Raw genomic sequence first — 23,132 nt, forward strand, 5'->3', positions numbered from 1 at the left:
AGGTAGGATTTTTTTTCCTGGGCTTGGCCCGACCTGAATCAACTGTTTTACTATTGTTTCGCTACCATTTCGTTATTATATTGCTACTATTTTGTTGTTACTGTTTAGATACTGTATAATTATTATTTTATTGTTAATTTTGCTACTATTTTAGAGACATTTGTTTGCTAAGTTGCAACTATTTTAGTGTGATTTAAGTATAAAGATTATTTTAACATATATTTCTTGATTTAATGGCATTTTTAATTATTTGTAAAACCCAAATTTATGTAATGGTTTGAGTAAGAGCAGGTGGTGAACAAGCTTTCACAATTGAAAGTATTATTGTAGAGTTGCCATTTATGGCTATGAGCAGGTAGAAAAATTGGGTGATCATGACTTGGGGTATATTATATTCTTTTATTAGGGTAGATAGTAAGAAAGGGGACAATATATCACATTAAAGATGGCTTCTAAAAGTTTTTATTTTAAAGTAAATAGGATTCAGTAAAGCAAATGATGATGATCTTAGCACTATAAAAAGCAGAAACTTTGTTTTCATTCTGTTGTTAGTTCGACCTACTTTTTTTTTGTCATTTCTTTTTCTTGTCCTTACTCTCCCACAATCTTGCAAATTTGCATACCCCACCAATAAACTTGTTCCATGATAGTTGCATCAGTATGGTACCTAACTAGATTTCAGACTTGGACAGCGGAGCACTAATTAATCTTTCCCCAAGGGCAAGCTATATTTGTACGTGCAAAAACGCAAGCCATTCCCATCAACTTCTTCACAAGATCTCTACACTTCCCTGTCAAAATAAGCAATGACAGATCTTCTTGATCTCTCCACTTTTGGTTATGCAGTAGTGTTCGGCATCACGCTACTGTTTTTGTACTCAAAACTCAAAAAGCCTAGCTCAGGAAGCGGCGGCAAAGCTGCACCCGTAGCAGCTGGTGCATGGCCAATAATCGGTCACCTCCCGCTGTTAGGGGGACCCAAAGCCCCTCATGAAACGTTGGGAGACTTGGGTGAGAAATATGGACCTGCCTACATGATCCGGATCGGTGTTCATCCAGCCCTGGTGGTGAATTCGAGTGATGTTGCTAAGGAAATCTTCACCACCAATGATTTGCATGTTTCCTCCCGTTCCGAATTTGCCGCCGCTAAACACTTGGGTTACAACTATGCCATGTTCGGCTTCTCTCCTTACGGACAATACTGGCGTGAAATGCGCAAAATAACAATGGTGGAGGTGCTATCCAATCACAGGATCGATCAACTTAAGAAAGTTTTTGTATCAGAAATAGAAGGCTCAATGAAACTATTATATAATACTTGGGCTGAGAAAAAGGATGGCTCTGGTAAGGTGTTGGTTGAGATGAAGAAACACTTTTCGGACTTGACTTTGAACGTTGTTCTCAGGACGGTTGCTGGGAGGAGGTACAGTGTTGTTGCAGAGGAAGACCAGAAAGAGGTTTTGAGATATCGTAAGGCTTTATGGGATTTCTTTCACTTGACAGGGTTGTTTATGTTGGGAGATGCAGTCCCTTTCCTCCGATGGTTGGATATTGGTGGTTATGAGAAGCGGATGAAGATAACTGCTAAAGAGTTGGATGAAATTTCAGGGGGATGGCTAGACGACCACAGGAAGGGCGGACATTGGGATGAAAATAAAAAGGAGAAAGATTTCATGGACGTAATGAACTCTGTTCTTAAAGGTGCAAGCCTTGCAGGCTATGATGCTGACACCATCAACAAAGCCACTTCATTGGTATAATCTTTCTCTCTCTCTCTCTTCTCTTAAATTTTATTTCACCATTAATTAGTTTCTAAAAATTATGAAAATTGCGCATTGCAGAATATGATTTTAGCAGGCAGTGACACCACTACAGTTACCTTAGTATGGTGCTTGTCCCTAATGCTAAACAATCCTCGTATACTCAAAAAGGCTCAAGAAGAACTAGACACCCATATAAGCAAGGATAGGTTTGTGAATGAAACAGACATCGGCAAATTGGTTTACATCCAAGCCATAATTAAAGAGACTTTTAGAATGTATCCACCTGCACCCCTTTCAGCACCCCGTGAGCTCAATGAAAGTTGCTCCATTGGAGGCTATAACATCCCCAAAGGCACTCGGTTGATTATAAACCTTCACAAGATTCAAAGGGATCCTAAAAAATGGCCAGAACCATTGAAGTTTAAGCCAGAGAGGTTTCTCACTACCCACAAAGATGTGGATGTTAAGGGTCAGCATTTTGAATTGATGCCCTTTGGTAGTGGTAGGAGAAGCTGTCCTGGAACATCGTTTGCACTCCATATGTTGTACTTGACCGTATCTAATTTCTTGCATGCCTTCGATTTCTCAATACCATCCTATGGTTTGATTGACATGACCGGCACTGTTGGATTGACCAACATGAAATCTACCCCGCTTGAAGTACTAGTCTCACCTCGCCTTGCTCCTGAGGTTTATAACTAAAATCCAGATGAAGATTGCAATAATCAAGTATGAATAATAAGAATGCTTAAGCATTTTGGTTCTTATGTTGTATTATTATTAAATTCGCGTATGTGTCTCGATTTCACTTCTCTTTTTAAAATCAATAATGATATAGTTAATAAATAAATATTTATTAGATAAAACATGTAGATTTAAGGTTGTTTTACGGTATACATGGGAAATCTTAGTTCTCAAATTTAAGTCGTGAAATCTTGACTTTATTTTTCTGCTCTACTTTTCTACTTATTGTGTCTAATATTATGAGTTAGCATTTTGATATATATATTATTTATAAAATTTAAATCTTTTAACTCTTACATTAAATTGAATTCGTCTGAATCATTTCACCTATCTCGCTAAAATAAAAATCATAACATCCAATCTTTTTGCTTTGTTTTATTGCCACAACCTAGATTCCAATTTCAGTTAACTATCAATCAATCGGGATGCATTAAAAGTTTTCTGACATCTTACCACTAAAGTATATGTGATGATTCGATTTGGTATTGGAACCGAATTTCTTGTATGGAGTTAGCCCAAGAGCAGTTAGTAGACATATATGAAATTTAAGAATAAATTATTAAGTATAGTACAGGGACTAGTTAGGGAGATTAGTAATTAAGTTGTATGGGGATTAAATTGGAAGGTGATTAAAATAGAGAGAATTGATTAGAGGTTAAGCATGTCCTTAAAAAGAAATTAAACCAAGCCCTTGAAAGTAATTTACCCATCAATCTCCACCAACCTTTCATGCATTGATTTATGACTATTGGATTCATTAATTCAATTTTAATCACCTTACAACTACCCAGACCCAAACTTAAGCCCAATGGCCCAAATCCAAAAAAAAACCCTAGCAGAAAAACAAAAGAACCCTAGGCGCCGCACCTAGGGTCTTTTGACCCTTGGTCTTCTGCCATCGCCGCTCCTAGCTCTGCTCGCAGCCACCGACGCCACCTGCTCTCTGACACCAACCACCCCCGTCAACTTCCACCTGCAGAAGAAATGACAGCATAATAGATTAAAAACAAGAGAGTTGTAAATGGCTATAAGAGCCATCTAAAACTACTGTAAACGGGAGGTTTTTTTTTAGAGAAATAAAAAAAGCAGAGATTCAAGCATCAATAAAACAAAAATAAAGAAGCAAGTAACGAAACATATTTAAAAAAAAGAAAACGCAAAGGTTTTATTTATTTATTTATTTTATTTTCGAACTCCTTTTTATACGTTTTATATATATACACATAAATATATATTAAAAAAAGTACCTTTTCGAATTTTCTGAACACCGTGGACGGTGGCGTTGTCGCCCGAGACCGGCAGTCGCCGCGGTGGTCCGGCGCCAGAGCCTTCGCCGAATTCTGGGCTAAAAAAGAAGGGGGAGAGCATTTTTTTGTTTTTTTTTTAGAAAGAAAAGAATGAAGTTTTTTTGTCAAAAAATTGAGTTTTATCGGCCCCCAAAAACGACGTCGTTTTGGCACTGACCTCAAATGCTCAAAACGACGTTGTTTAGCCCCTCAACCCGCGCATTCGACCCAACCCGCCAAAGGATCTGCGCGTTTTCGACTTTTGGGGTATTTCAGTTCGCGGTCCTTCCATTTTTGCAACGTGCTGCGATTTGGTCATTTTTCTTTCTTTTCTGTTATTTTAATTTAGCCTCATAATCTTAATTATGTTTCATTTTAGTCCCACGCAAAGTGATGCGTTTTGAAGGGTGGGATATTTACTATTTTGGTCCCTCCATTTCATTCGCGCACTCAATATAGTCCTTTCTTTTAATTATTTTCGAATCCGCCCCATATTTTTTGTTTTTAATTCACTTTAGCCCTTTTTTTTGTCATTTTGGTTATTTTCTTATTAAAATTAATAAATTTCCTATTATTATCGTTATTATTAATTATTATTACTATTTACCCATTCATACCTTTTTTTTTAATTTCAAATTTCGTTATATATATACATACATACATTTTTATAATATATATATACACATACATATTTTTATAATTTATTTATATATATACATACTTATATATATTTTATATTTTATAATTTATATACATATCTATATATATATATCTATATGCATATTTTTTTCATAAATGTATATATATACATACTTATATATATTTTTCTATATTCTATAATTTTTATATACATATATATACATATATATACATATATATCTTTTATATTTTTATATTTTTATTCATTTTTTATTTACTTATTTATTTTTATTCATTATTATTTTAAGAGAATATTTTATTTTTATTTGCTTATAGATTTGTTATTTTGTATGCTATTGATTTGTCCTTTTATTTATCTTATTTTCGTTGTTATTGCTTGTATTATTTCTACATCATCGTTTTCATTTTTATTTTGTTACGCATATTGACACCGTGTTTCATTTCTACTATTTCATGTTAGATTAATTTTATTCAATGCATAAATTGTGATTTTTGAATAAGTAAAATCTTGTGTTTAGATTCGAGAAGGTCGTACCTTAACTTTCTGGGTTTTGATTTTCACAATAAATCTAAATACACGAATCTTTTCAAACTCAAGTTTTAAACGATCTCGGGAATTGAGAAGAGATCGTGTCCTAACTTATTGGGCATGATCCCTTTTTTTTCTCAAGTTTTAAACGATCTCGGGAATTAAGAAAAGATCGTGTCCTAACTTACTGGGCATGATCCCTTTTTTAAATCCGAGATAGGTAAAAATCTTATAAATAAATAAATTTTGGCATTCATTCGCGCATCAGGAATTCAAGACATTGTGTCCAAACTTACGGGATACAATTTTCTTTCTCGATCAACGTGAAGTATGTCCTTTTTCTTTTCAAATATTTTTTGCATTTCAATAAAGGATCATATTTTAAATCTTTAAAAGTTTTCAATCTTTGACACTAAGACATTAATTAATCAACTAGGTACCAATTTTGGGAATTACGAGGGTGCTAATCCTTCCTCGTACGTAACCAAAATCGTACGTAACTCGTTTTTCTAAATTTCGTGGACCAAAATCGTTGTTTTAATAAAATCAAATCATTTATTAAAAACAACCACTTTTTAAGGTGACCCGATCACACCTCATCAAAAAAAAAGATTGGTGGCGACTCCCGTTTTCGTTTTCATTTTCAAAATCCAAGTCGACCCCGTTTTTCACAAAAAAATGGTGTCAACAGGGATCTAAAGTAATTATTTTTTCTGATCATGTAGCCCTCAGGTACTTGATTGCGAAGAAGGAAGCAAAATCGAGGCTCATTAGGTGGATTTTACTGCTCCAAGAATTTAACATTGAGATTCGAGACAAAAAGGGATGGGAGAATTTAGTGGCTGACCACTTAAGCAGAATAAAAGTACCTTTTGATGACATCCCTATTAAGGAAGAATTCCTTGATGAGAGCCTATTCTCGACCGAGGCACGTCACCCATGGTATGCAGATATAGTAAACTTTCTAGCCACAGGATCGTTACGCACTGAGTTAGCACGTTCTGTGAGGGACAAGCTTAGACGCGACGCTTGATATCACATTTGGGATAACCCATACTTGTGGAAACACTATTTAGACCAGATAATACGAAGATGTGTTCCAGAAATCGAGGTAACTTCTATCCTTAATTTTTGTCATGCTAAAGCTTGCGGAGGTCACTTTGGCCCTAAACGGACTGCTCATAAGGTGTTAGAATGTGGGCTATGTTGGCCCACAATTTTTCGAGATGCATATAACTTTTGTAAGTCTTGCGATAGGTGCCAACATACAGGTAACATCACTAAACGAAATCAAATGCCCCTTTCCCCGATTCATGTATGCGAAATATTTGATGTATGGGGCATCGATTTCATGGGCCCATTTATTCCTTCATTTAGCAATGTATATATATATAATTCTTGCAATAGACTATGTTTCTAAGTGGATAGAAACAAAGCCTATTCACAATGATAATGCCAAAATTGCTGCGGAGTTTTTAAAATGAACTATTTTTTTCGAGGTTGGCACACCTCGAGCCCTAATCAGTGATCGTGGCACCCACTTTTGCAATAAGGTCATGGAGGCACTGTTGGCAAAATACGGAGTCCACCACCGTATAGCTACGGCTTATCATCCCTAAATGAACGATCAAGCCGAGGTCTCGAACAGGGAAATCAATACTATTTTGGAGAAAACAGTTTGTCCCAACCAAAAGGATTGGAGCCTTGAGCTAAATAACGCACTTTGGGCCTATCGGACTGCGTATAAGGGACCGCTTGGCATTACCCCGTATCAACTTATTTTTGGCAAAGCTTGCCACCTTCCGGTCGACTTGGAACATAAAGCCTATTGGGCCGTTCGAAAATGTAACATGGAGTTAAAACCCGCAGAAAAGGCAAGGAAATTTGACATCCAAAAGTTAGAAGAAATTCGCAATGATGCCTACGAAAATGCTCGCATTTATAAAGACAAGACAAAGTTGTTTCATGATAAGAGAATATCTCAGAAGCATTATTCGGTAGGACAAAAATTTTTACTTTATAACTCCGTGTTAAAGTTATTCCCAGGTAAGCTTCGATCACGAAGGCAATGACATTTTATTGTTACTGAAGTGTTCACACATGGAGCGATTGAAATAGAGAGTTAAGAATCTGGAAAGCAGTTCGTAGTCAATGGTCAGCGGTTGAAACCATTTTATTAGAATTTTCAAGCCCACACGGTTGAGAAAATCCATTTGAAACCACCATAGAACCAATAATGGCATTGAGCTAACGACGTTAAACAAGCGCTTGTTAGGAGGCAACCCAATTTTATTTTTTTTTTTTTTTTTTTTTTTTTTATTAATTATTTGGATATTAATAAATTTCTCTTCTTTTGCTTAGATAAAACAAAGCGAAAATGAGAAGAAAAAGGAAAAAAGCTAGAAAAATAAAACCAAACAGCCCTATCCATGGTACCAAACAGCCTCTAGTCCAGATAATATTCCATCCCAGAATGCCTGTAGCCAAACTACCCTATTCCTGCAGCCAACCACCCTTATCCATGCGCCCAAGCACCACCCCTTAGCACAAATTAACCCCTGAACCCTAAAATTTTAAAACATTATTTTCCTTTTCCCACAAAATCACCATAGTTGCCGCTCTTCCCTCCACCATTCTCCCTCACCATTGATCGCCACCACCATGGTTCGGACCCGTAGCCACACCGCCGTCGGGCCCTCCTTCACCATGAACCCACGACGGCGCCGTTTCTCCACACCCCAGCCATCATATACGATCGACAGTAACAACACGAGTTTTTCTAAACTTTTCTACCTATTTATTTCTTTTCTTCCACATTGAGGACAATGTGCTTTCAGTAGGGGGAGGTACTCTTCGTTATTACTGTCATTTTCTGCTGTGATTTTGGTTGTTGTTACTGTGATTATTTTTGGCTGGTGTTGCTACTTGAGGCTCTATTTTGTCCATATATATATTTTTTTAGAATCACCTACCTCTTTTCATGCCCAAGTTTTTTACCAAGAATTGCCTACTGTTTGACCTATAAGTATGATTCTTGTTTTCTGAGGAAATTACGGATTTTCCATAATTGATGCCATCTCCACTGTTTTATTCTTATTAGGCTAAAAATAATTGTGATTCATAGAGTTAAATTTATCTTGCTTTCCGTAAAATTAATCAAGTTTAATACAAAGTGGATACTTAATATGTTTGTATGCTAAAATATGTTCATGACTATTAAGGTAATTACTGAAACTTATTTTTGACACTTGATTGTTTTTTTCTCTAAAGTCCTCATAAAAAAGTTATTATTAAAATGTCGTTTAATGTTTCTGTGGTTATGAGTGCAGCTTAAAAACGTGACTGACTGAGTAACCTGGGTAGGGTGCTTGGGTTGTCATCCTATTTCGTTTCAAAAGGTTTTGTGACGTGTTAGGTAAAACTTTGCTAACTGGAATTAATTTTTAAGAACATGATGAGCTGAGTAACCGGGGTGAGGTGCTTGGCTGTCATCTCTCTTTGCGTCAAAAAGTTCGATGTGTTCTTAAGAAAAAATTAATAAAATTAGGAGTCTGCTGGGCTGAGTAACCGGGGTAGGGTGCTTGGTTGTCATCTCTCTTCGCGTCAAAAGGTTCAATATATTCCTAAAGCATAAAAAATAATAAATAATAAATAAATCAAAATCAAAATAAATAAATAAAAGAAAAAATAATAATTTGGGGACTAAAGGAGGAAACAAATAGGGTGTCTTAGTAGGTTTGGTAATTTACCTAATTTTCATTAAATAATTCAAGTCGATTCTAATTTTTGTGTGTATTAATTGGAAAACTTTTTCTGTTTTACTTAAACTAAGCTTAGGGTTCTCTTTATTTTTGTATATGCATTTTTGACTGATTTTTATAAAACTTTGGAGTGGTATTTCTTTTATGGCAGAATCTAACTTTCACAGTAGATAGGAACCATACATGAAGGCAAGCATGGGCTAAGTAGGGGGAATTTGATAACACTCTAGAATAATGTAATTTTATGTATTAATTATGTATTTATTCTGAGTATGATCCTGCTAATTTGAGTTATTTATGATCTTTTACCTCATAGGGACTAAATTTGAGGCAAAAGTAAAATTAAGGGCCAAAAGCGTGAAATTAGAGATAAAATGGGCCAATGTGCGACACAAGGAAAAGTTGGTGCCAAAAGTACAAGTATAGAGGAAATAAGGGTTGAAATGCAAAAAGAAGAGATTTTACTCTATCAGACTCTATTTTAATTATATTAGGATAATTAATATTAAGATAATTATTAAAGATTATTTAATTTTAGGATTTTATTTTATTTATCTTTATTTATCTTCAATTAAATGTATTTATCTTTTGGGAGTTTAAGTAGGATTAGACTATCTCCCCTAGCACTATAAATAGGGGGTGAAGCGACTCAAAAGACATCCATCTTTTTCTATAAACACTCTATCCCCAAAAGTCTAGGCTTTTGTTCTTATCATATTTCCTTTCAATAAAATCTTCATTTTTATTTTATTTATTTTCTTTTCCACCACAACCATGAGCCACTAAACTCATCTAGCCGAAGGTTGTCGATATTCCCCAAAAAGGGTTCTTGAGGCTTAGAGTCTGTACTTAGCCTCCTCGCCGAGTATTCATCATTTCTCCGCACTACGGGGCTAACGCTTCCGTCTATGTCCCTTAAGAAGTAAGCTTTTCAACGTATGCAAAGGCGGTCGCTTTGTATGTTTTGGGAAGGTTGCACAGTCGGTTCGTTAGCTTACTGCGTCAGAGGTTGGCGAGCGCAAGAGACAAAATGGCGCGGAATTCACCATTTAGAAGCGTTGATCTAGCATAAGACGATCCCACAGAAGCGATTGTTGGCTAGAGTCAGGTTCCACTAAATCGTAAGTCTAAATCCTTAGAGCTGGTGGTCGGAGGCGCCCTCTTCCACTATAACTAGCTTATTCGGTTTGGGAAGGATCATCTAAAGCCGAGGATTGAACCCAAGGCGGAACGAGACAACTGGAGGCTAGAATCTCCTATAAGAATTTCCTTTCTCTCAACTCCGTTTTTAATTTCTCAAATTTTCGATTCAATATTCTTAATCCTGTTTTTATTTCATTTTTCGTTTCCAAATCCAAACCTTTAATTCTGTTATTTTCTTTTTTTTTCCAGGAATGCAAGTTTTCTTGGGCAAGATTTTGCCTAGGATTTTACAGAACAAGATATTGTGCAAATCTAGTCCCTGAAGATTTGACCTTACTTCCCTTTTACTATTCTTTTTCATTATTTATTAGGGATAGGATATTTTTGGTGCTTTCAACGACCGCATCAATGGAAAAACCCTAACACTTTGATAACTTTACAAATTAATCCTCGAGTAACTAGATTAAGCTATTACGATCTCGGAAATATAAAAATTACTAAAAACGGGAGAAGAATTCATACCTAATTAGGCCAAATAAGCTTGCTTGAGCTCAATTCTCCTAGCTGGGATTTCCATGTCTTTATTTGGGAAAGATGATGATAAATGATTATATTTTTATTATTTAATCCATTTATCATCTTTATTTTTTTATCTTTCCAATTTCATCTTTTTTTATTTAATTTTCCATGGATGAATCATCATAATTATCTACTAACTCCTCTTAATGGTCTATTTATCATATAAGGACCTCAAACTTTGAATTCCATAGCTATTTGATACTTATAGCTATTAGAACTCAACTTTTTCATTTTATGCAATTTGGTCCTTTCCACCTAATTAAACATGAAATCGGTAAAATTTCTTTACGAAATTTTCATATGATATTTTTATCAAAATTTTGACCATAAAATAATATTAAAATAATTTTTCTTCCGGACTTGGATTTGTGGTCCCGAAACCACTGTTCCAATTTCACTGAAAACGGGCTGTTACAATCCTCCCCGACCTTAGCATTTGTTATCAAAATAGTTATGCTTAACATGCAATAATGGCAGCTCTCAAAGGTATTCGAATTCCCCCTTTTTCCCTATCGAACACCCCCGGAGAAAGAAAAAGTCTCATTCCTTTTTATTTTTTTTTTCATTTGTTTAATTTATTTTTTAAAAACCAAATGATGAAGAAAACACCTACATCCACTATTATTTCTAAAGTGGTATTATTACCACTTTAATCCTTATTATATCTCTACCTAATAAAATTTCATAATAATTAAACTTTTACCTCTTTTACAAGTTAGTCTCTATACCTTAACTAATCACTAATTCAGCAAAATTACCAATTCAAAATTCAATTCACCTATAATATAACTTCGTAAATATTTAATAAAAATATTTAATGGTTTGGTTTTCAAAAATAATGTCCTGAAATCACATTTTTCGTCACCATTGACTTTCGGGTCATTACACCAATTTTTATGATTTAGTCTCTGTACCAAAAATTAACCAAACAACACTTCTATTAACCAACCACCATAAATTTTGTAAGACCCCAGTTTGGCGGGTTCTAAGTTTTAGTGCATAGCCTAAAAGTAATCTGTGCGATGCGATTCTATCCGCTAATTGTTTCCTATGGCGTATAGATTTGGTGCATAATCGAAACCAGGGTATTAAATAAGGATTGATCTAAGAAAGTGGACTCGTGAGGGAAAAGAGTTGGGTAAGAGAAATTTGTAAGTTAGATTAACGCCATAGATGATGTGCGCCAAGTTTGTTTAAGTTATTGTGCTGATCATGTTGTAATTATTCAAGATAGGATACAAGGTAAATTAGTTAGAAGTCAACATAACATGTTAAGAATCATACACCAAGAAATAATCAACCAACTATAATTCATCATACCATCTCATTTGATTTTTATTTCAATAACTGTAAGGCCTCAAAAATAGGTCTAGTAGTTTCGGGCAAGTTTACTGGGTTTCGAGTGAAAATTGGGAATTAATTGGGTTAATTAGTGATTTATATTGTTAATTAGTTAGCTTAATTTCATCCAAAAATCAGTAAATAATATTCCAGAAAATAAATTATTTTTAGAAAAATTAATTTCATGATTTTAAATAATTTTTGGGTAAAAATAAATATTTTGGGTTAAATTTGAATTTAAAAATAATTTAAAATGGGGTTTAATTGGGTGATTTAAAATATTAATTAAATGAGACTAGTTTGAAAAACAAGGAAATGTGTAAGAGGTTTTATAGCAAATAAACTATATTTTTGAAATTTTGGAGGGTAAGGAGTAAATTGTAAAATAAGGGAAAAGGGGGAGTGGCCTGATGGCAAATTCCCTAAATTTTGAAAATCAAGTGGGAGTTTTCAGTTTTAAGAACTCTACAACTACCTCATCTTTCACTCATTTCTCACTCGAGAGATTTTTCTCTCGTTTTTTTTAGCTTTTTTTAATAAACCAAATATTATATAATGGATCTAAATCTTTTTTCTCCCAAAATATCTCGAAATAATTTTTAAAGTTGGGCAAAAAGTCATCCGAATTTCTTCTAGTATTTTGATTCAAACTTCCAAATCAATGATTTGAGTTTAATTGAAGGTAATCCTCGTCTCTAAAATTGTTTTTAAGTTGATTTCAATCATTATTTATTAATTAAAGTGATTATAATATATTTTCAACTTTAAATTCTTCTTTCTTGAACTTAAGGATCAACAATGGTGAATCTTTAATTTTAAGTTGGAATCTAAATATTAATGGATGTCTAAGCTCAAAATAGGTCTAATAAGATGTTTTTAATCTTAAACCAAAAGATCAAACACGTTTTATGGATCAATTTTGAGAAATTTGAATTTGATCACGAACATGGATGATTTTTCCGGAAAATTATGAAACGGATTAAATGATGAAATTAACACTTAGAATACATGTTATTGGACTAGGAATGAAGATTAGAAGTGGTTTGAGATGCTAAAAAGGGAGCTTAGTTGAGGAATTCCATATTTAAGCTTAGTTGTGCAATATCGGTAAGGTAATTTAGAGCAATGATTTAGATTCGCATACTTTATCAAATTTCGTGTTTCTTGTTGCTATTGTTAGTTTGTAATGTATAATTTGTCTCTGTTAAATCTCCACATCAAGAGGAGGAACTTGAGAATCAGAATTAAAGCTCAAACTTGCTTGTTTGAACACATTTTTGCTTAAAGAGCTAAGTGTGGAGGTGAGTGATTTTAAAAGCTATTGGTAAATTTGTCTAGTTATGTGTTAATTCGAAGTTTTAAATAGTGTTTTTAATGACTTAATCGCATCTTATTTGGTTGGATTTGCAAAAATTAATTTTATTTTACAAGATCATTATTGCAATTGGCTTTTGGAAAATTGTGTGTTAAGCTTTTGGCATGATTAATTTGAGTTGAATGGATAGCTAATTGGAGCATGAATTACTGAATTTTTGAGCACTTGATGTTGGTGTTATGATTGTTTTAAGATTCATGGACAAAGGCATTTGTTGTGCTTAATTATATTGATGTTGAAATTGTTAAGGTACATGCTTTTAATGACATTTTTACATATTAAATTTAAGTGTAATGACCCAAAATTCACAAGCATCGGAAAAAAAAGTATATTATCGGGCCTCCGTCTTAGTAAATTGAGTTCGAAAATAATTATTAGAAATATTTACTAGACTAGTTGTGTGTTTAATTAGGTATTAATTGGGTGAATTTAGTTTAATTAAGAGAAATTAGGAAAAGGACTAAATTGATCTAGGGTAAAAGTTGAATTATAGATTAATAAAAATAAAATGATTAAAATGGCAATTAAGCCATTAATAAGAAATGGGACAGTAAAAGTGATAAAAATCTTAGATTTTTATGTTTTATATATATTATTTTATTATATAATATAATATATTATATTATAATATATTATATTATATAAATTAAATAGATGACAAATGTATGGTAAAGATTAAGACAAGTGTAATAGTAATAATTACATAGGTACACTTGTAATAAAAATAAATATATGCTTAAACAATAAGTAAAAGATTTTTATTATTATTAATATTATTAGTTATAATAAAAGAAATAAAGTAAAGTAAGTAAAATAAAAGACAAAGAAACAAAAGAAGAACAGAATAGAAACAGAGAAAGAGACGAAAAACAGGGGAAGAAAAGGGAAAGAAAAGAAAAGGGAAATTAAGATTTTAAAGCTTCAAGTTAATTGGTAAGCTAAATTTAGCCATTTTCTCTTCATTTTGATGTTTTAGAAGCTTTAAAATAAAGTTTTGTTGAAATTAAGTGGAGGTTATGGAAGTTCATAGGTTTTTGAACATGATTGATTTTAAACAAGTTGTTAAATTAGGGGTTTAGTTGATAGAATTTCTAGTTAGAATAGATAAAAGATTGATTTGTAAACTAAGTTGTAAGTTTTACATAGTTGGGATTAAGTTATAAAAAGCCTTAAATTAGGGTTTATGTTGAATAAATGAGGGAATTGAGGGTTTATTTGATAGAGTTTCTAGTTAGAGTTGATAAAATGATTAAATTGTGAACTAAACTATAAGTTTTGAATTTTAGGGATTAAATTGAGGAAAATTCGAAATTAGTGAAAAAAATGCTGAAAAATTAGTAGATAAATTTGAGTTTAGAAGAAATTTGAGTAGAAATAGAGTGTGAATTAAGTTAGAAAAATATAATAATAATAAGTAAGCTTAGTTAAAATTAAATTGGGAATAAGTAGGAATTGAATAAAATTTAATTATTATTATTATTATTAATGATTGTAATTAATAGTGAAAATAATTATTATTTTCGTAGCTAACAAGGAAAACGAGGCATCGGCATCCAAAGGAAAAGAAAAGATCGTTGAGGAGTAAACGCGTATTCCGGGTTTGTATTACTATAACTTAATCTATTTAATAAATGCTAAATTGAAATTGTATTCATGAGGCATTTAAAGTAAGGTAAGTGATAACATTTGAAATTAAGTAAGAATATGTGTAAATATTGAAATATATGTGAATTGAAATAATAGATGTTTTGAATTGTTTGAGTATTTGAGATTGTTGTGGAAATGAATTCGAAATTGGAAAAGTAAAATAATACCCTATTAATTTATCGGACTAGATTGGATACAAATGGCATGCCATTGGATTTGTGATGTGATGATGAGATTTGTAGTTCGGCCGAGAAGATGATTATATTATTATATGCTTCGGTTTATCCGAAGAGGCATTTAATGCCTTATTGGTGTGTTAGGGAGGATATGATACATTGGTGTGTTATGGAGGATTTAAATAATTCCGGGTGTGTTTAGGTTGGATAATCTGGTGTGTTTGGGTGGAATCCGCGTATCTGTCAGAGTCCGAGCTTTGTTAATAAGGTAAATAATTGAAATGAAAATTTGAAAATGAAATTGGTTGATTTGACACTATAGAAAAATACGAGAAAGAATGTATGAGTTAAATTATAAATTTAATTAGTATGTAAATATATATATATAAATTTAAGATCTATGGAATGATATATGAATATGTATATTTAATTTAAAGTGATTTATAAGATTATGGTCAATATTTGAAATTTTATTATTAAATAGTTTAATTTATAGTAATACCACTGAGTATGAAATACTCAAATGTCTGATTGTTTCCGTGCATGCAGTTGTAGAAGTCAAGTACTGAATCAGCATTCAAAACCAGACCCGACTTCAGCAAATTTTGGTGATGTATATTTTCTTTTAGAATGTGGCATGTACATAGGATGTGTATAAACATTATTATGTTTTGAATATAAATAGCTAAAAATGTTAGTATTATAAATCTAAGAATTTTAATGAAAGAAATTTATCCATTCCAAATTAATTAGTACATTGATAAATTTAAATTGATATTGAATTAATTGAGTTTGATTAGAATGCATTTAAAATAGAAAATAAGAATGTGAAATGAATTGGTTGAATTGGTGAATTGGTTATGTTTGTAAAATTTATGGTTTTATTTGCGGAGGTTTAGTGTAAAAGTAAGCGAAATGTTGCGAAATTTTTATAAAAAAATCAATTTGTAATTTTATATGAATTTATGATTTTATCTTAATATGTTTGATATTTATTTAAGAATTATTGTAAATTATCAGATATGTCCAGTAATGCCTCGTAACCCTATTCCGGTGATGGTTTGGGGTTAGGGGGTGTTACATTAAGTGCTTAAATCATTAGATTTTATGCCTTGTATGTATGATTATACTGGAAACATTGCATGGTGGATCCATTAGATATAGTTGACATGCCATAGGATTTGTGAGTACTCACCATTATTTGTGATATTGTGAGCATATGGCTCTTGGTGGACTGATTTGTTAGGAGTAGATAAGGGTGTGTTGAGCTTCAGTCTCCACTCATTGGGTTATTTGAGGAGCTATAAGGGAGCGTGTGGCTTTAGCCCGCTCAATGCGAAGAACTATATTTGATTTGTGGGAGTTCGGAGATTCGTTTATCCAATGTATGATCACACGTTCACTTATTGACATGTATGTATTATGTCAATATAATTGATTGATTGTGCCAATATAATTGAATGTTTATATGTTAAAAGATGATTTTACATGCCATGGAAAAATTAATTCTTAATTCTTGAAATAGCATGTGATGTTATGTTGAAATGTTAACATGTTGTAACTGAAAATTTAATACTTAATTGCTTTGATTTATGCATGATTTGGTGCAAATTACTTGATGTTTTTACAATCATTCACTGAGTTTTTTAAGCTCACGCCCTCACACTTCCTGCAGAGAATTTCCGGGTGTAAGGAATCAAGAAGCGAGTGCAAGGGCGATCCAAGAATAAGGCACGGTAGTGACTTAAGAAATTTAATTTAGAGACTATATAGGGGCATTTTGATGCTTTTGGGACTAGTGTTATTTTACTTGTAATGGATATTGGACATTAAATTTTGGAATTTAATTTTGGTGATTTTATAATTGCTTTAATACATGATTTTAAGTTTAATTGATATTTGATTTATGGTATGTTGATGAGTGTTCGTACGGTGGTTGATATCACGGTGTATGAAGCATGTATTTTATACTAACAAAGTTTAATTGAAGCTTACCATGGAGTGGATTGCTTGCGTCTAAGGTATGTAGCTTGTGTGAATTAATTGGTGTTTACTAAATGTATAATTGGGTGTTAAATTTTGGTTAATTGTTGCATATTTGTTGTAAATAAATTAAATTGGAGATGTGTGGATGTTTATGGTAATTAATTGCAGCTATTTCAAGTTTAATAGATAAGTAAAATATGTAAAATCGGAAAATTAAAACAAATTTTTTTGACAAAATACTTTAATGTTTATAAAATAGTGAATAAATTATTAATTAATATAAAATAAGTTAGCATGGCGTGTACGGAGCTATTTCTTGATTTAATAAATTTACGTAATGGTTGAGTAAGAGCAGGTGGTGAACAAGCTTTTACAATTGAAATTGTAGAGTTCCCTTCTTTATGGCTAAGAGCAGGTAGAAAAATTCATGGAGGCTTGCGGGTCAAAATGACAATGGTTGGGTGATCATGACTTGGGGTATATTATATTCTTTTATTAGGGGACAAATATATCATATTAAAGATGGCTTCTAAAAGTTTTTATTTTAAAGTAAATAGGATTCAGTAAAGCAAATGATGATGATCTTAGCACTATAAAAAGCAGAAACTTTGTTTTCATTCTGTTGTTAGTTTGACCTTACCTTCGTATTCTTATCCTTTAGTGGAGCCGAAAACAGAAATAAACCAAAAGCATTTCTGAATTTAGAGGGACGTTATCTAGACATGCTAGATGCCAGTCAAGCATAGAAACAAGTACTGTAATTAAAATTCAATCAGAAAGATTTTTAAGTATAGTAATTAATAACCAAAAAAAAAACATACAAAATGGTATTTCAAAGGACAGAGGAACTGTGGGACTCTGACTAGCATCTTATTCTATGAAAACAGGCCTTCGGTTGATTGCTGTCATGTCGTAAAGAAATAAAAAGCCCTCTATTCCACTTGAGGGTGATTATTAATAAAGACTGGGAGATAAGCGTGGCTTGAGGAGAATTTCAAGTGGGGTGGCTTTGATGTTTGTTAGACCTGGACTCCCAGTCATGTCAACAGGTTCATTTGATGGAGTCGAGATGTGGAACCCATGGAGGAAGGTGGCCAGGACCAGCTGTGTCATTTGCAGGCCAAAGCTTATCCCTGGGCACAACCTTCTACCTGCACCAAATGGAATGAGCTCGAAATGCTGACCCTTAACATCAATGTCCTGGTGGCTGGTCAGAAACCTCTCAGGCTTGAACTCTAATGGATCGGACCATACTCCTGGATCCCTTTGTAGCTTCCAAATGTTTACTATCAATCGGGTGCCTTTAGGCACGAAGTAGCTACCCACGGTGCAGTCTTCATCGAATTCGCGTGCACCAGCCAGTGGTCCAGCAGGGTACAAGCGTAATGATTCCTTCACAATGGCTTGGAGATACACCAGCTTATTGATGTCCGATTCATTTACTAGTCTTCCCTTGCCAATCTGTGTGTCCAATTCCTCTTGAGCCTTTTCCAAAGCATGGCGGTTATTCAGCAATAGTGCAAGTGTCCAAGTTATCGTCACTGTTACGGTATCTGTGCCCCCTACAAGCAATGTCTACAGCAAAAACACACGCATGCACACAATTATGTTATGACCATTAAAACAAGGTTGAGGCTAGCAATTGATGTTTTCAACTTCTTGTTTTGTTGGGAATCTGATGATTAAAAAACCACCTTTGAATCATATAATTACAAAGAATTCATTCATACCAGGGCCGTTGCTTTAGTGACAGTATCAACATCATATCCTGAGAGGTCCAAACCCTGAAGAACAGAGAGCAGCACATCAATGAAGTCTTGATCTCCCTTATCCTCCTCGCCAACAGATTCCTTCTTCATGCGATGCTCCTCTAACCATTCTTCCATGATACTATCCAATCCCTTTGCAGTTTTCTTCATGGCCTTCTCATGGCCGCCCAAGTCTAACCACCCAAGGAAAGGGATCGCATCCCTTACTACAAACAACCCTGAGAAATGAAAAAATTCCCGCATGGCCTTCCTGCACCTTCTTGCCTCTTTCTCATCGCTAGCTACAACAGCACCAAAAAACCTCTTCCCTGCAATCATCCTAAGAATCACGTTCAGGTTTAAGTTCCCGACCCATTGTTTCATCTCAACCAAAACAGGGGTTGACTCAACTTTCTTCTTCGCCCATAGCTCGTACAGCTCTTTCACCGAGCTTTCCACTTCAGAGGCTCTAATGTGTTTCAAAAGCTCAAGCCTCCGGTTTGACATAAGCTCCGAGGCTGTTATTTTGCGCATTTCACGCCAGTATGCACCGTAAGGGCAGAAACCAAAGTTGGCATAGTTATGGCCCAGGAGCTTACCGACAGTAAGTTTGGGCCGTGAGGACACTACTACATCATATTTGGTAAAAATTTCCTTGGCCAGCTCCGAACTGGTGACCACCACAGCTGGGTGTAACCCGATCCGGATGGAAAATATCGGTCCATACTTATCGGCTAACTCTCCCAGTGCCAAGTATGGAAGCTTGGATCCTGCTAGAACATGGAGATGACCGATTAAAGGCCATCCACCGGCAGCTTCTGGTGGTTTCCGATCCTTCAAAGACTTTCCAGACCAGCTAAGTACCAGGAAAAAGGAGAGCAGTATAGCAAAGACTCCTGCAATGTTACTGTTTAGGTAGGGAAGGAGGAAATCAAAACCCATAATGGCTTGGATATTCTTGGATGAAGAAATCAAGAGTATTTGAGTAATGGTTGGGAATCTGGGAAATGATTGAAGATTATTGAAGTGTGTGAAATGAACAAATAGTGTAAGACATTTAAGTTGATATATTTGTTGTGCTTTCGGCAGCCAGTACAGCTGGTAAACTGATATTAACAAATGAAACCTAGGCTCTGAGTAGATTATGTTTAATGTTGTTATTTAAATCATCAGAAATGACATCAATATATTTAATTTTTAATATTTATTTATTTTATTAATTTATCATATTTTCAACTGATATATCAATATATTTAATTTTAATACTTATTTATCCTTCTAAATAACAAATTTATAATAAGCAATAACACTATCACCGTATAAGATTTGCCCACGATTTAACAACTTTATAAATTGTGTTTATTCAATACCACGAATTACTAATTTTAATTTCAAGTTTAAAACATCGTTTTGGGTTTTCATAAGAAAGACAAAAGCAAGCCCGGAAACTGCAGTATTAAATCTTATAACGGTATCAACTAAAAGAGATCCCATTTTAGTTGTTCTTAGTTTACTTGAATCACACCGCCAATTATCCTCCATTACCAATCTTATGATGCATAGACCTTAGCAGGGAGACGTGGCTTAAGTAGAACATCCAGTGGGGTGGCTTTTGGAATGGTTAAACCAGGACTCTCAGTCATATCAACAGGTTGATCCAAGGGAGTTGACAGTTCAAATGCATGAAGAAAACGAGCAAGTGTGAGATGCAGAACTTGGAGAGCAAATGATGCTCCAGGGCATGAACGTCTTCCTGAGCCAAATGGAATGAGCTCAAACTGTTGACCTCTAACATCGATATCTGCATGGCTTTTGAGAAACCTCTCTGGTGAAAAGGCTGATGGATTTGGCCATACCCTTGGATCTCTTTGAATTTTCCATACATTTACGACCAAGCGTGTGCCGGCTGGGACATGGTAGCCGGCAACGGTGCAGTCGTTCATGGCTTCCCGGGGTCCCAACAGAGGACCGGCTGGATAAAGGCGTAGGGTTTCTTTGATGATGGCTTGAAGATACACAAGATTTTTTATATCAGACTCATCCACTGGCCTTTCCTTGCCAACATGGAGATCTAATTCATCCTGAGCCTTCCTCAACATCTCACGATTATTCAACAGCAACGAAATGGCCCATGTCAATGTCCCCGCTGTCGTATCACTGCCACCAAGGATCAATGCCTACATCAAAATTGATAAGGACATTAATCAATAAGTAAGCTTGCCATACCATACAAGATCAGTTTAGCTTATCAGCTATAGAGAAACAGTCCTATATATAAACTGTTTGCGAGTGCTTGAACATGCCACACCAGTCAAGAGCAAGCCCAAAATGAATCATTTCTAACAATATAGCATGCTCAACCAAAACCTTTTTGGGAAAACAAATATGACCGAAAATCTAACTCGGAAATCAATTCAAACATACCAGGCAGGTTGACTTAATGCTTGTATCAGCATCATACTGAAAATTTGAGAGTCGACCTTCCTCTTGAAGGAACAGCATTACATCAATGAAGTCCTGGTCCCCTTCAGCCTTGATTCCACCAGAAATCCTTCTCTGACGATGCTCCTTAAGCCAGCCTTCAAGTAGATCATCCAATTCCTTGGCCGTCTTTTTCATTGCTTTCTCATGCCCCTGCATATCTAGCCACCAAAGGAACGGAAGTGCATCTGAAACAACAAAAATGCCAATTAAATGAAAGAACTGGCTTATCGCCTTTTGACACCTTCTTGCCTCGCCATCGTCACAGACAGCGTTAGCACCGAAGTAACGTTTTCCAGCCACCATTCGAACAACTACATTAAGTGTGAGGTCTTCAAACCACTGTTTAAGTTCAACAAGTATAGGAATGGAGCCATTGTGATGGCATAAATTGTATAGTTCTCTTATCCCCATCTCAACTTCAGAAATGCGAACGTGCTTGAGCATCTCGAGCCTGCGGTTCGAGAGGAGTTCGAGCGTTGCAATTTTTCTCATCTCACGCCAGAAGGGGGTGTAAGGTGCAAATCCAAACACAGCATAGTTGTAACCCATGTGCTTTGCAGCTACAGTGGTAGGACGTGAAGCTAGTGCTTTATCATTAATGGTGAAGCATTCCTTTACCACTTCCCAGCTGCTAACGACAAACGCACGGCGTGCGCCTAGTCGGATTGTAAATGCAGGTCCATGCTTATCAGCCATTGCTCCAAGTGTTCGGTACAGTAGCTGATCGCCGCCCAATAGGTGGAGGTGGCCAAGAATTGGCCATGCACCTTCTGGTTCAGGGGCCATACGTTTACTACTTCCTGCATTGCTCTTTTCCCTTCCAAGCAATACTTTGTAGAAAACGATTGAGAGAAAGATAGCAACGGCAGTTAATTGGAAAAAAGGATCCATTGTTGTGTACCTCAACGATAAAGAACTCATTTCTATTTATTGTTCATTGTTCAAACCAACTGCATCTCTTCGACTAATGTCATCATGCATGACGCATACCCATTAGTTAACAAAATCTGGCAAGGAACGTGCATGCCTAAGAGAGAAAGGAGACTTTAGTAAAAATATATCACCCTCAATATCAATAACAACTATAATGAAATAATACAACCAATAATTTAATTTAATTACTTTTTAATATTTATCTCCTTTGCATATAATTTTACCGCGTTTAATTTTAATTGATGTATTTTAATTATTGATAACATTAATAAGAATATTTTTTTCTTATTTTTAAACAATATACAAATTTGAAATTATATAAAAAATAAACTATGATGTTAATTTGAAAATAAAAAAGTAACTTACCATACAATAATTATAATAGGCTTAATGGTATAAAAGATCCTCGAATTTTTTAAGAAAATATCAGTTAACTCTCTTGATTTTTTGCCCCAATTGAACCCTTCAATTGAAAAAATTAATCAACTAGACCTTTTCACCAACATTGACTGTTAAAGAATCTTATTTTCGAAATATGGCATTAAATATGTATAAATTTTAATGATCCGGATTTTTTTATGACATGGAATTTTTTTAAATATTCATTTTTTTTATGTTTCAATGTTTAAAAGTTAAAACTTTTAAGTTTTGCTGATTTTCCTCTATCATAATTTTTCTTTATTTTTTTGGCAACCAAACATTATTTGCAGAGAATTTCGAAAAAAATTATAAAAGAAAATCTTTCCATAAAACTTTCATCATTTTCACCATCCACAAGCTTAATAGTCATTTTCATCAACTTTCATCCTCCACTCACAGTTTACTTGTGAAACTGAGATAAACTCATCCCAAACAACTGCTTCACCGTTGCTAAACTCGTTTCCACCCTCACCACTAAAATTAACACCTAGCATCGTCATTTTTAGTAAAAGAGAACCATAATCATACTCTCAACAAAACCCAAATCATTAAGCTAA

The 23,132-nt window shown here is 34.2% G+C and overlaps 3 protein-coding genes and 2 long non-coding RNA genes across 5 annotated transcripts; 3 read left to right on the forward strand and 2 right to left on the reverse strand.

Annotated features, from left to right (window-relative positions):
* The first annotated feature begins 751 nt into the window (after nt 1-751).
* On the forward strand, nt 752-2,629 carry LOC105769152 (cytochrome P450 CYP82D47). Its single transcript, XM_012589604.2, has 2 exons — nt 752-1,754; nt 1,842-2,629. Exons 1-2 carry the CDS (start codon nt 807-809, stop codon nt 2,463-2,465), a joined length of 1,572 nt encoding a protein of 523 aa, XP_012445058.1. The 5' UTR covers nt 752-806; the 3' UTR covers nt 2,466-2,629.
* An 11,440-nt stretch (nt 2,630-14,069) lies between these two features.
* LOC128041394 (uncharacterized) lies at nt 14,070-15,503 on the forward strand. Its single transcript, XR_008196400.1, has 3 exons — nt 14,070-14,114; nt 14,708-14,779; nt 15,207-15,503. It is a non-coding gene; the product is annotated as an uncharacterized LOC128041394 (long non-coding RNA).
* A 49-nt stretch (nt 15,504-15,552) lies between these two features.
* Nucleotides 15,553-16,868, forward strand: LOC105769158 (uncharacterized). The gene is made up of 2 exons (XR_008196399.1): nt 15,553-15,617; nt 16,680-16,868. It is a non-coding gene; the product is annotated as an uncharacterized LOC105769158 (long non-coding RNA).
* Nucleotides 16,869-17,735: 867 nt separating this feature from the next.
* Nucleotides 17,736-19,925, reverse strand: LOC128041393 (cytochrome P450 CYP82D47-like). Its single transcript, XM_052631809.1, has 2 exons — nt 18,721-19,925; nt 17,736-18,565 (listed from the first exon to the last, which is right to left on the reverse strand). Exons 1-2 carry the CDS (start codon nt 19,678-19,680, stop codon nt 17,945-17,947), a joined length of 1,581 nt encoding a protein of 526 aa, XP_052487769.1. The 5' UTR covers nt 19,681-19,925; the 3' UTR covers nt 17,736-17,944.
* A 149-nt stretch (nt 19,926-20,074) lies between these two features.
* LOC105769156 (xanthotoxin 5-hydroxylase CYP82C4-like) lies at nt 20,075-22,136 on the reverse strand. The gene is made up of 2 exons (XM_012589611.2): nt 21,163-22,136; nt 20,075-20,915 (listed from the first exon to the last, which is right to left on the reverse strand). Exons 1-2 carry the CDS (start codon nt 22,111-22,113, stop codon nt 20,289-20,291), a joined length of 1,578 nt encoding a protein of 525 aa, XP_012445065.2. The 5' UTR covers nt 22,114-22,136; the 3' UTR covers nt 20,075-20,288.
* Nucleotides 22,137-23,132: the final 996 nt, after the last annotated feature.

The sequence above is a fragment of the Gossypium raimondii genome, chromosome 5 (genome assembly GCF_025698545.1).
Source record: "Gossypium raimondii isolate GPD5lz chromosome 5, ASM2569854v1, whole genome shotgun sequence".
Taxonomy (NCBI): Eukaryota; Viridiplantae; Streptophyta; class Magnoliopsida; order Malvales; family Malvaceae; genus Gossypium; species Gossypium raimondii.

Excerpts from the sequence above, each read along its gene's own strand:
- LOC105769152 (XM_012589604.2), top strand. The coding sequence starts at position 807 with ATGACAGATCTTCTTGATCTCTCCACTTTTGGTTATGCAGTAGTGTTC. Across the intron at positions 1,755-1,841 it reads TCAACAAAGCCACTTCATTG|AATATGATTTTAGCAGGCAG; the intron begins GTATAATCTTTC and ends TGCGCATTGCAG.
- LOC105769156 (XM_012589611.2), bottom strand. The coding sequence starts at position 22,113 with ATGGATCCTTTTTTCCAATTAACTGCCGTTGCTATCTTTCTCTCAATC. Across the intron at positions 20,916-21,162 it reads GCATTAAGTCAACCTGCCTG|GCATTGATCCTTGGTGGCAG; the intron begins GTATGTTTGAAT and ends ATTTTGATGTAG.
- LOC128041393 (XM_052631809.1), bottom strand. The coding sequence starts at position 19,680 with ATGGGTTTTGATTTCCTCCTTCCCTACCTAAACAGTAACATTGCAGGA. Across the intron at positions 18,566-18,720 it reads TCACTAAAGCAACGGCCCTG|ACATTGCTTGTAGGGGGCAC; the intron begins GTATGAATGAAT and ends TTTTTGCTGTAG.